General features: G+C 58.7%; 1 protein-coding gene across 1 annotated transcript in view; it reads right to left on the bottom strand.

Moving 5' to 3' along the window:
- Window positions 1-12,540, bottom strand: part of STK10 (serine/threonine kinase 10) — an 87,737-nt gene that overhangs the window by 7,825 nt on the left and 67,372 nt on the right. Inside the window, exons 11-17 of the mRNA XM_045823789.1 lie at window positions 9,665-9,788; window positions 9,043-9,222; window positions 7,022-7,114; window positions 4,366-4,495; window positions 2,456-2,580; window positions 1,116-1,304; window positions 436-561 (exon numbers count right to left, since the gene is read on the bottom strand). Of these exons, the coding sequence (XP_045679745.1) occupies window positions 436-561; window positions 1,116-1,304; window positions 2,456-2,580; window positions 4,366-4,495; window positions 7,022-7,114; window positions 9,043-9,222; window positions 9,665-9,788 (967 nt within the window). The remainder of the gene's footprint in view (window positions 1-435; window positions 562-1,115; window positions 1,305-2,455; window positions 2,581-4,365; window positions 4,496-7,021; window positions 7,115-9,042; window positions 9,223-9,664; window positions 9,789-12,540) is intronic.

Here is a 12,540-nt window from a genome sequence, read left to right as displayed (position 1 = left end):
GTGTAATTCTTCTCATACACGGTGGGATTCGGTTTGCTAGTATTTTGTTGAGGATCTGTGCATCTGTGTTCAGGAGAGAACTGGTCTGCAGTTTTCCTTTCTTGTCTGGGTTTGGTAGTAGGGTAAGCCGACACCTTTCCCCGAAACACGGTGATGACGGAGAAGTCTGAGGCCCCGGGCCAGGCACCATCAGCTCATTTCCAAAGCCTCACTCCAATCCTGCAAAGTGGGACTCCCCGCCCTCGCCCCACGCCCGTTCTACAGATGTGGGGCTGCGGCTTGGGAGGGTGACGTCATCCCATGGCACAGTGGGTCTGAAGCCCTTCTACCCTCCGCCTGTCAGACGAGAAGCCTTCCCTGTGGGTGGAGTCTCTGCCCCTGAGCTGGCCGCCCTGGGGAAACTGAGGCAATGGGGAGCAGCAGGGGGGTCGGTACCTGCAGCTGCTGCAGCTCGCCCATGTTGCTGTCGCACTGTGCCTGCATGTCCCGCATCTGGTTCTCGTGCTTCTGCTGCTGCTGCTGCCGCTCCGACTTCTGCCTCTTCTCCTCCTGCTGGGAGAACTGCAACAGGGGGAGAGGGTGGGTGCCTCAGGGTCCTGGGCTGGGCTGGGCTAGGCTGGGAGCCGTCCTCAGCCGGCCCTGTCCCAGGGAGGCCCCGTCAGAGGGACTGGTGCCCCACACCACTCGGGCTGTGCTCCACCGCCCCATTTTAAGTCCTCCCCCTGAGCCAAGACCCAGCCCCTGCCCTCGAGGCTGGCGGCGACACACCACGGTGCTGTGACGTGTGCGGGGACAGTGTGTGTGCCACGCAGGAGCCACAGAAGCAACTCAAGTCCCTGAGCCTCCCTGGTGACGTGTGAGCAGGGTCTCGGCGGCCGAGGGGAAGGGGTCCAGCAGCCGAGGAAGCCGCCGGGCAGAAGCACCGCAGGGGGAGGGGACGGAGCGTGACAGAGCGGCGCCAGACATCCTCTGCCCGCCAGAGACGGGCTGTGGGGAGGCCTGGGGGGCTTCCGGCCTGTGGCTCCCACACTTCCTTCCCAGACCCTCCGCGGCATCTCCTATTGTGGGTGCCCCACCCCGGTGAGGCGCCGGCCCCACCACACCTGGGACCCTACCTGCTTGACCTTCTCACGCTGCTCAGCAGCGCTGCCAGCCCCGCTGATGTGCAGGCTCTTCTTGTACATGGCCATGCGCGTCTTGCCCTCGCTCCTCTGGATCTTGGGCAGCCGAGTCTTCTCCTGCTGCTGCCGCACCTTCAGCTGCTCCACCATGCGCTGGTTGTAGCGCTGCATCTGCTCCCGCTCCTGGGGGTGGGGGTGGGGACGGAGACAGCCAGCCAGGGCCCAAGGTCAGCTGCACTCCAGGCATGGAGGTGTGTGGTCAGGGCCAAAGGCTGCCGCCACACTCCATCGGAAGCCCAGGACCCACGTAGCCCAGGATGCTCAGCAGAGCGAAGCTGTATCTCTCTGCATCTACTGTTAGGTACCACTTTCTGTTCTCACTGTAAGAAGTATTATTATTCACATTTGGGCTCTTCCACACGCCCTCTTATTTAATCAATGGTGGCACGCCATCGTGCACTCGTATCTCAAAGCCAAGGGTACTCTAAAACAGTCTATCATTTCGATGACAGGTGTCAATTCGTATGTTTGAAAGTCTTGATGAATTTTTGAATTTTTTGTTTACCTAACACTTATTTGTATTTCCAAATCTGGCGCGGGAGTCACCTCCTGCAAGAAGCCCACCCTGACTTCCTAGCCAGGTTGGTTGGGCACCCTTATTTGGAGCCACCCCAGCCCTAAGCGGACTTCCATCATTGCACTTAATTTAGGACCTGGAGTTACCCACACCCGCTGTGCAGCCAGACCTCGGTTATCTGTCTGTGTCCCCACAAAGGGGACGAAACCGAGACAGACGATTACGCAAAAGTGGAGGGTGCTGTGGCCGCACAGCGTAGGGGCCTCCCCTGCTCTGGGGAGGGCAGGGAAGACTCCGGGCAGAGGTGGCGTTTAAGCTGATACGTCAGGGCGTCCAACCCGCAGCCCAGGATGGCTGTGAACGCAGCCCAACACAAAATCGTCAATTCACTTAACACCTTGTTTTGCTCATCAGTTTTCATTGGTGTTTGTGTATTGAACGTGTGGCCCAAGACAATGCATCTTCCTCCAATGCGGCCCAGAGACGCCGAAAGTTTGGACGCCCCTGCAAGTGTTCCGAAGGACCCCGTGGGAAGGAGACAACGGAAAGGAAGGTGGAACAAAAGGATGGGGGCGGAGGGAAAAAGCAAGAAAGGGGCACATGCGTGGGGTGTCAGAGGCAGCGAGGGAGCTGCTCGGGCCGTTGGCCCCCCTGCACGGCGCCCCCTGGGCCCGCCCCGGGCCTCACCACGTCCAGCCCGACTCCTCCAGGAGCAGAGATGGCGCCCAAGTGGGGCGCCACCAGGGTGCGGCCTCACCTTCTCGTGCTTGCGCACCAGCTCGTGCCGCTGGAGGAAGTACTGGTCCTTGAGCTGCTGCTTCACCAGCTGGTGCCTCTCCTGCAGGTGCTGCTCCTCCATGTCCCACAGCGCAGCCTCCCGCTCTGCGCGGGACACACCGCCCGGTGAGGCACAGGTGGCCAGAGCCCCGCCGGGCCCTCCCCTCCCCCGCACCGGGCCTCCTGCCAGCGCGGCAGATAGTTAACCGTGCCTCGAGAGACGGTGCCGGAGGAGCTGACTGAGCCAGCTCCTAGACACGTCCTTAATGTCCATGGGACGAGAGCGCGCTATAGCGACACATGTTCGGAGTCAGGAATCAGGGACACCGAGACCCAGGCTGGCACCCAGCTGCACCACTGGGATTTAATTTAGGACGAGTAAAACACCTCCCCGGGCCTCAGCCTCCACCTCTGCCAAACGGACACGGCCATGCCACAGAGGGAGAACCGCCCTGGGGAAACACCCATGTTCCATCTGCACGTCTCCTCTGCCCCCCAGGCAGGCCCATGGGACGGGCTACGGAAGCCCGTGACGAGGACAGCACGGCCTCATGGCACTATGTCCTCCTGGGGAACACGGGCCAGACTCTCCCTGCCCCTTATGCGCATCACCGGGGCAATGATGCAGTGTTCGAGCGCTGAAGTCTGCTCATCGACCCTCGGGCAAGCCGCTGAGCAGGTGGTGCTCAGCCCCACTGCAAATGGCTGGTCCCCTTCACTGCTCTCCTGTCCCGTGAAAGCCGGGACAGACCCACGGTACGTCGGAGCCAGGTCGCAACCACCGTCCCACAGGCAGGATGGTTCCCAGGGACATCACGGGACAAGGAGAGGAAACAGGGCGTCCCTGGCACATCCGTGGCTCTACTCAGCGTGTCGGAACTCCAAGCACCCCGTTTTGCTGGCCCACACTGAGTACAGAGGGGTTTCCACTGTCCTATAAATGAGCCACAGATGGCGCCGGTGTAATCGATGGCCCTGGGTTTACCTCTTCACAAAAGCCACCCGACTGTTTTAAATGTGGCTCACATAACAGATTTCCAGCCATTTACAGCTCGCTTGCTTTGCACCCCCAAAAACCTCACCCAACCTCTGCTAGCCTAAGACAAGAGCGAGCCCCGGTTGCCCTTCAGAGCTGTCTAAGCCAGAGACGCCCCATCGGAGCCCCCTGCCCCCCGCCCCCGGGGAGCTGAGTGACGGAAGCCAGGCACACACAGGCTGTCTCTGGTCCCCTGCGTCCCCAGGGGTCCCCCAGCCTCCTCCCTCTGGGTGGTGGCCCACACGGTGGTCCCCGGAAGGTCTCCTGCTGTGACACTGCCTGCGTGCAAACCTGTCGAAACGCCGCTGCCCCGGAGGGAAGAGCTCAGCCTCACGGAGCGGTCTGTACTCCAGGCGCACGCACCCTCAGGAACTGGGCAACCTCGGCCCGAGAGCAGCCACCGGCTAAGCCTCAGTTCCCCCATCTATGAAACCGGGCAGAACGGCGGGACCGGCCTTGTACGCCTCCTAAGGGTAAGGGGAGGGCTCAGGGGGTCGAGGTATAAACAGGGCCCAGCGGAGCGGTCGCTCAGGATGGGGCAGCTGTCACAGGAGGCTCTGGGAACCGTCCACCCAGGGCCCCCTCCATCCCGGGAACCCAGCTCCCTTGGAGGTCCCGCCCACTCAATGTCACCTCATTCTTCCCCTGACACGTGGAATACTGTCAATGGTGTGGATGAGAGCTGGCATCTTCGCCTCGCCCCTGACTTCAGCAAGGGGTTCCCCCATGTTCCACCATGAAGGATGACGCCGTGTTTTAGGATGGGGATGACCCAGCGGCTCTTTCCCGCCAGAGGCTGGACGTCCACTGGCGGAGTCTGCGCCAGCGCAGCCCCGCCCGCCCCCGGCACGCACCTCGAAGGAGCTCCTGCTTCCTGGTGAGGCACTCGCGCTCCTTGTCACAGATCTCCCGCCTGTTGTCGGCCGTGATCCGCTTCATCGCCAGCTCCAGGTCCTCCTTCTGCTTGGCTAGGAAGTCCCGGTCCTGCAGGGAGGGGACAAGGACAGACCGCCACTTAGTGCTGGCGTTGGCGTCTCGGCTCCTACATTTATTACAGAAGGAAGGTCGCCTGATCCCAGAGAAAACTTAGGAAATACACAGGAGGGAAATTTAAGAGAGACTTAGAGACACAGCCGCCAATTGTGATGTGTGGGACTCTTTATATGGACACTGGTAAAAAAAAAAATATTTATGAGACAGTTGGAAATGTGAAGACTGACTTGCCTGCAAATGATGTTATTAAGCAACTGTTGCGAGATATTTAAATCTTTTAAAGACTTTATTTACTTATTTTAAGACAGAAGGGAAGGGAGGGAGAAAGAAAGGGAGAGAAACGTCAAAGTGTGGTTGCCTCTCGTGCGCCCCCTACTGGGGACCTGGCGGGCAACCCAGGCAGGTGCCCTGACTGGGAATTGAACCCGCCACCCTTTGGTTTGCAGGCCAGCACTCAATTCACTGAGCCACACCAGCCAGGGCGAGATCCATGTTTTAGGTGTGTTTATGGGATTGTGGTTAGAGATCCGTGAGATCTGTACACCTGTGTTCACAGCAGCATTCCTCACAGCAGCCATGGGATGGAAACAACTCAGGGATCCTCAGACATACAGATAAAACGAAATGTGGTCTATAAATACAATGGGACGTTACTCGGCCTTTAAAAAGGAAGGACATTCCTCCACACGCTACCACATAAATGAATCTCGAGGACATTGTGTTAAGTGAAATGAGCCAGTCAGAAAAGGACAAACACTGCGTGTTCCACTTCTGTGAGGTCAAATGTGTGAAGATGGAAAGTAACACGGGGGTCACCAGGGGCTCCGAGGGGAGGAGCCGGAAGCTTGGGTTTGACGGGCAGAGTTTCGGTTTGACAAGGTGACAGAGTCAGCAGGCAGATGGCGGCCACAGCTGCACAACGTGAGTGTAGTTAACGCACTGAACCAGGGGGCGCTGGAAACCGGTTGAGATGGCAGGTTTACATTGTGTCTATTTACCTCAATTTAAACGTATTATTTAAAAGACCTTTCCAGGTTACAATGTAACATTCCATCAAATGAGGCTTACCGGCCGAAAACCTTGTGCGGGCAGGCCAGCCCCTAACTTATGTACCCAGTACACACCGGGCTGTCTCCAGGGGCCCCTACTTTAGATAGTGCCACTCTTCACACTCCGGCAGCCAAAGGTGCGTGAGTCTCTGTGGTGACCAAGCCTCGGGATTAGTCTCTAAAGCAGGAAATCCAGGCCGAGGGATGTGCACATTTCGGAGGCCACTGATCCCATTGCCAGATTGTCCTCTCAAAGAGAGGGCCCATCCGCTGTCCCTCTGTGGGGGCGAGGGCCTGTGTCTCCCACCCTCCCCAGCCTGGGCGTCCAGGGACAGGCTGTGGGCGAGTGTGGTGGTGCCCTGGAGACCTCGGGGAGCCTGCAGTCAGGCTGAGTTTGGGGCCTCCGCCCCCGCTGTCGCCTCCACAGTGTCACCTCCCGGAGCCTCAGTTCCCTCCCCTGCAAAGGGGGCGGCGAAGGCTAAACCGCACCCCGTGCTGAGCATTTGTGGATGTCGACTTGAGACGTCTGTGCGTTTGGGGGTGCAGGAGCAGAACATGCGAAGGCTCCGTGGTGGGAGGAAATGCACGCGTGGCCGTCGGGGGTGAAGAGAGGCCGGTGAGGCCGGGGCAGAGGGACCGCATCGGGGGGACGGGCTGGCAGGGGCCACACCTGCGGGGTCTCGCAGGCACGTGAGGAGGCCAGTCGTATCTCACGGACAAAGGGGGAGCCCCTGAAGGTTCTCAAGGCACAGGGCTGTGGCGGGGATGGTGACACGGTCACACTTGCTGGTGTGACACTGAACCACCCGCAGAGGGACAAGAGGAAGCAGGGGGACTGGCTGGGCGGAGGCTGTAGCAGATCGGGCAGGAGAGGACAGCGGTTAGTGGGCCGGAGATGTGCCTGGGTTGATGGCTCCGGAGTTTGGAGATCAAACGAACAAACGAACAAACACACGAACAAAAACGTGCTTCAGGAGGGGATGAGGGACCGGAGGGAGAGGAGGTGTCAGAAACGACAGGGTTTCTGGCCTGACCACCGGATGGAGGGTGGGGCCCCCTGGCAACACGAGAAGAGAACCAGGTCCGGGAGGTGGCGGGCCTGCTGTCTTTGAGACCCCAAAAGATGCCAAGCAGACAGACGGACGCCCTGGGCTGGTCAAGGAGACGGGACGTACAAACGCCATCAAACGAGGCAGGAGGCGTGGGGAAAGGTGGATGTGAAGGGCTGGGGCGTCCAGCGACGGGAGAGCTCCCTTCCAGCTGGAGGGAGGGCAATCAAGGAAGACTGCCTGAGAGAGGTGGTAACAGGGTGACAAAAGGATGGGCTGGATTTAGGTACTCAGAATGACAGGCATTCAAGGGGTAGGGCATGGGGCACAGACGAAGGGGGGACCTGGTCACCATCCGGGGTCTCAAGCCTGGGACCCCCAAGCCTCCCACACTCCCCGAGTGAGGGGCAAGGACTCACGAGAAGCTGCTTCTTTTGCGCATGCTCCTCCATCTTCTGCTTCAAGCTCTCCTTCCTCTGCTGCCTGGGGAGCTTCTCCACCTCGTTCTTGACCTGCACCAGAGACGGCAGAGCACGGCCGGGTCAGGGCGCCGCCGGGTCAGGGCGCCTCCTCACGCTTCCTGGGCGCTGGCCCCCAACCCCGCCCCCCACCCAGCCACTCTGCCAGGCGGCACCTACGGGCCCACTGCTGACTGCTGCTGACTCAGCATCCAGACTCCCCGGGGCAGCCCAGTGCTGGTTCTGCTGCGGGGTGTCCCTACCCCCTTCTGAGGCCAGCGCCTTGGTTTCCTTCGGGGCAGGTTTCTTGGTCCTGTTTCCCATTACTGTCCCCCCCAACCCTTTCAGACATCTTCCTAATCATGGGGTTGGGGCATCACCCCCATGAAACATGGCCCCACAGACACACTCTCAGTCTGTTAAACCGTAACAGTACCCACGGGTTTCCTTTTCTTTAACCCCTCTCTGGTGATACTACCCCAGTCGGGAACGCATGCTTCCGGCCCCTCTCCTCAGTGCCTGGGGTGAGGTGGGGTGACGCCCCACCCCAATCTGACTCCAGGCTGGGTACCTGGTCCCCAAGCCCTAGCCTCGGGGACTGGTGCAGAGGGAACATGGGACCCTTCCCAGGCCAGTGAGGGCTTCGGGGTGTTGGCTGGACCCGTCTGGAAAACGCTGCCCTCTGACCCCTGGGACTGCTGAGCTGGGAGGGTGCGGGCCAAGGTCCCCCCCACTGGGGGTGTGCGATGTACCTCTCGCACATGGATGTTTCTGTCCCTCTGTTCTCCCTTCCCCTTCCCCTCTCTCTAAAAATAAATGAATGCATTTTAAATTTAAAGTAAAATAGATACACACCGAAATTTTAAATACAGACAGGAGTTAGCCCTGTGCTTGTAGGGCTCAGCCTCACTGCCTCACCTTAATCCCTGTCCTGTCGGACCCTGTTTTTATTTTAAATAGCCGATATTCTGTTGCTGATCACGAACACTGGGCACGAATCTTTATTTTAACGCGCTGCATTAGAATGTTACCTATCCTGATTCCTGAGCTTTCTGGCGCCCTCTTCCATTCTGTGCCCAAGGCAAGTGCCCCCTCACCTGTGCCACCCGGGCGAGCCCTGCCCCGACGGGCCCCTGGAGGCACCAAATGCCAGCCCGGCCCCACGAAGGCTGGGAGCCCGGCTCCGAGGCCCCGCCGTGGACGACCCTGGAGGCTGTCCCCCAACCAGCTCTCCTTTGCAGAGTGGGGACGGCCAGGACCGGCACACCCACCCTCGGGACGTCCGCCTCTGGGCCCCTCCTTCCTCCTGAGAGCACGGGAAAGCATAGGGGTCCCCGCCTCCCGGTGTCTGGTGAACCCCCAGAGGTGCGGGCTGTTCTCAGGGGTTAACCCCCTTCCCCAGGGCAGGCTGAGAGCCATGCCTCCTCCGTGGCTCCTCGTGGCTCCTCGAGGCTCCACGCCTCCTTGTCCCAGGACCCTCTCCCTCTTGGCCGCCTTCCCCTCCCCCTCCAGCTGGATGGGGGAAAGGGAGAAGGTTGCCTGGGTCCAAACTCAGGGGCTGCTCTTCCGGCGGAAGAGAGGGTCAGGCACAGAGGGCATGTGGGTTTGTCCTGGCAGCACCCGCAGCCCCTCCTGGCGACAGCATCTCAAATCCCCCTGGCCACCGTCCTCCCTGCTCCCCCGCCCTCTCTGCTAAGCTGGAAGGCGTGGAGGAAGCTGCCCCCCGAGACCCCCGGGTGAAGGCCTGCCTGGGAGCCAAGCCAACACCAAGGCAGGCGGCGCCCAGGCGATGGAGGAGCAGCCCCTAACGGTGCAGGCGGAGCCACAGATCCAGACACACCAGGACGTGAGCTTTTTTCGGGTAAACCAGCTCCCCCAAACTCCCCGTTGCTGCGCAAGGCTGAGCTGAGGTTTCGACTGCCCGCAACCGAGAGCATGCTGGGGCCCTCAGACCGCCCGGCCTCCACCCAACACGCACTCACCTCCTTCTTCATCAGTTTGAGCTGCTCCTGGAACTGGGTGTAGTCCCGCTCCTGCTCCAGGCGGATCCGCTTGGACTCCTCCCGGCGGCGCACGGCGTGGTCTTGCTCCATCTTCTCCACCTGCTGCTTTTGCTGACGCTCCAGGTTCTCCAGCTCCGTGTCATAGAACTTCTTCTTGGCCTGGACAGAGCAGGAAGAGGAGCTCAGCAGAGTCGCCTTGTAAGTCACTGCGGGGGGAGATGGGGAGTGGGGATGGGAGAGCCCAGAGCTTGTCCTCAGACCTGGGCTTAAACCCCAGCTCTATCACCTCTTCGCTGTGTGACCTGCGACAAGTCACTTAACCTCTCTGAGCCTCCGTTCCCTCGTGTGCAGACAGGGGACCAGGCCATCGACCTTGCGAGGTTTTTACACGATCCTCAACGCAGGTTAATTTCCCTCTAGGGACCCTCCTGTATAACTCAGGGGCGCTGTCACCTTCACGGAATTCATGGGTTTACAACAAGGCAGTGCCTAGTGACATCGGGACACCAGAGGAGCCGGGCCACCGCGAGTCCCTCTCCACCACGCAGCCACGGCCACCCTGCAGCTTCTGCTCAAGGGACCCGTCTTCTCTCGCACTCACGTTGACTTCTTGTTCAAAGCGCTTCTGCATCTGCTCCAGCTGCAGCTCGTGCTTCCTGCTCAGCTGGTTCTGGTTCCGGTGCTCTTCCTTCTGCAGCAGCCGGAGCTCTCGGAGCTCCTGGCGCCTGACGGGTTAAAAGAGATGGCTGTCTCCATCAGAAAGTGGCCCCAGAGATCCCGTAACTCAAGCTAGGGACACTGAAGGCCGGAGCGTAGAGCAGCACCACCCCAGTCTGGGGCAGAGGCAGCAGGGTCAGAACTCAGGCCTCAGTTGACATTTATGGAGGAAACAATAACCTTCATATGTAAAGAGTGCTCACAAATCAATAAGACAGGGATATCCTAATTTTACAAAGTGACACGGAACAGGAACAGACATGAAACAGAAGACAAAAGTTTTAAATAACCTACGTGGACATGAAATGTAAATTTAAAAGAAACACCATTCTGATTGACTAAACGGGTGAGATTCCTCAATCTAGGGCAAACTGAGACTTTCGTAACCTGCTGAGGTATAAATTGCTATGACATTCCTGGAGGACAATGTGGAGTAAGTTTATGCCTTTTGAGAAAACGGTTCCACTTCTGGACGGGGATTCTAAAGCAGCGTGCGCAGATGCACAGCAAAACTGAATGCACATATTAATAGCAACGCCACTTATCTTTGCACAAAACTGGAAGCAACTTAAATGTCCGTCGGTGGAGGTCTAATGAAATTAAAACACACCCATGTGATGTGATTTTATGCAACCATCAAAAATCAAGTTTTAGAAGATACTTAATGACAAGGAAAACCTCTACAGTTGCTACTGTTCTTCATGACAGATGCAGAATGATCTCTGAGTCGGCGGGGGGTCCATTTCCTGCCCTACCATCCGGGTGAAAAGTCAACATATGTGTGCACGTGTGTGTGTGTGTTGACTCTCCTACGTAAACACTGCGTATTCCTGGGAGAACGACATCAGAAAATCGTAACACGGGGAAGGGACTGGGTGCCTGGCAGGAAAGTGAAAGAGGGAGATTTTTCCCTATTTACCCTCTTTTTCCTTTTGAGTTTTTAAGTATAATATTATATTACCTATTCAAAATGTGCATACAATGAAAAAAAAAAAAAACAACAACTTGACCTGAACCACATAACATACCTTCATTTTCACAGAACTGTATCACCCGCTCACAGAAAACACGGGTGGGACAACCCCCACCTGCTGACTGCAGCTCTTTCTGAGCAAGCCCCCCGAAAACTGAGGGTCCATTTCTGTGATCAGGAAAGAAGGACCCCGGCCTCCCTGATGGACCGGGGGCTCCCCAGCAGCCCATGTCCTGGCCTCGCCCAGGGCCTGTGGCCTGCACCAGGGTCTCCCCACTGTGCTACCTGCCTCTCCACCCCGAGGGGGGAGAGCCGCTGCAGGAGGGGGGGCCGTACACTCCGGGGTCAGAGGGACCCCACTCGGGTCTTAGCCCCCCCACCAACTTTGCAGCAGGGTCCTCGGCCTCCCCCGATCTCGGCTCCTGCAGCTGTGACACGGGGCAGGGCATCTCCACCACTCGGGTCCTCGGAGGGTTAAACCAGAGGACACCTGTCCCGCCACGCAGCCGACACTCCCAGTGGCGCCTTCTCCAACGACGGGGAAGCAGAGCCAATCTCTGGGAACGGCCAGAGACGCTTTGGACGGCCACAGAAAGGAGCTTCCCTCGGAGCCTCTGTGCTCTGGGGCGTGAGGGGGCAGGAGGCGATTTCGAGAGCGTTAACCAAACACTGGAAACCTTCACTCGAGAGAAACGGGCTTACAGAACAGCTGACCCAAAGACACAGGAAGACGGACAGAGCCAGGTTCTAACGTTACCTCCCGACTGCCCCACGCCCCCCGAAAGCAGAACAGGGCCAGCACCAGTTTCAGGGACGAAGAGAAGGAACTCTGACCTGGGAGCCTCAGTCTGGGAGAGTGACCGTTCAGTCACATGGCTCAGAGGACCGCCTGTGACCCGATCCTCCGGAAATGCTAGGACCCCCATGTGGCGCGGGCGGGGGGCCAGCTGTGGGTGGCCTGGTCGCCACCTCCCGCACCCCTGCAGCCCGGAGGCCTGGCCGGGCTCACGGGACACGGCCCTCAGGACCACGGCAGCAGACAAGTGAAGCCTTGCTCCTGGGGAGCTCTGCTCCCCCACCTCAGCCGGGTCTCACCTTCCGAACCTGAGCAGCACACAGGCGCCTTGGCTCGGGAGGTAGGTGGGGGTGGGGGCCAGGCCGGAGGGCACGGTGTCTCCGTGGAGAGTGGTGGGTCTGGAATTTCAGCCCCGGCAACCTGAGCAGCCCAGAGGGGGCACCTGTCGGAAAGCCAGCCCTCGAGGTCTGCCGCTGGAGGAACACAGGTCACCTCCCAGGTGACCGTTCACACAGAGGGTGGCGTCCTCTGCCGACAGCGACCCTCCCCCCCTCACTGCCCAACCCACACAGATGACACCAAAGCACGTGCATGTGTGTGCACACGTATGTACACAGAACCACACCCAGTGGAGGCCCGGGTCACCCCAAACTGCTTCTTTGTGGCTCTTGCATGTTTTTGCTTTTTAAAAGTATGGATGTGACCCTGGCTGGCATGGCTCAGTGGGTTGAACGCGGGCTACGAACCAAAGTGTCGCAGGTTCAATTCCCAGTCAGGGCACATGCCAGGGTTGCAGGCCACGGCCCCCAGCAACTGCAAATTCATGTTTCTCTCTCTCTCTCCCTCCCTCCCTACCCTCTCTAAAAATAAATAAATCTTTTTTAAAAATTAAAAAAACTAAAATAAAACAAAAAATCAAAATACGGATGTGTTTGATGTTCTAGAAATAGTCTCTAGACCAAAAATAAATCTGCCATGCGAAGGCCTGGCC

The sequence above is a fragment of the Phyllostomus hastatus genome, unplaced genomic scaffold (assembly GCF_019186645.2).
Source record: "Phyllostomus hastatus isolate PE091 unplaced genomic scaffold, TTU_PhHast_1.1 phas_contig_150, whole genome shotgun sequence".
NCBI lineage: Eukaryota > Metazoa > Chordata > Mammalia > Chiroptera > Phyllostomidae > Phyllostomus > Phyllostomus hastatus.
The sequence above is the reverse complement of the archived record's forward strand: the minus strand, read 5'-3'. Positions and strand labels throughout refer to the sequence as shown.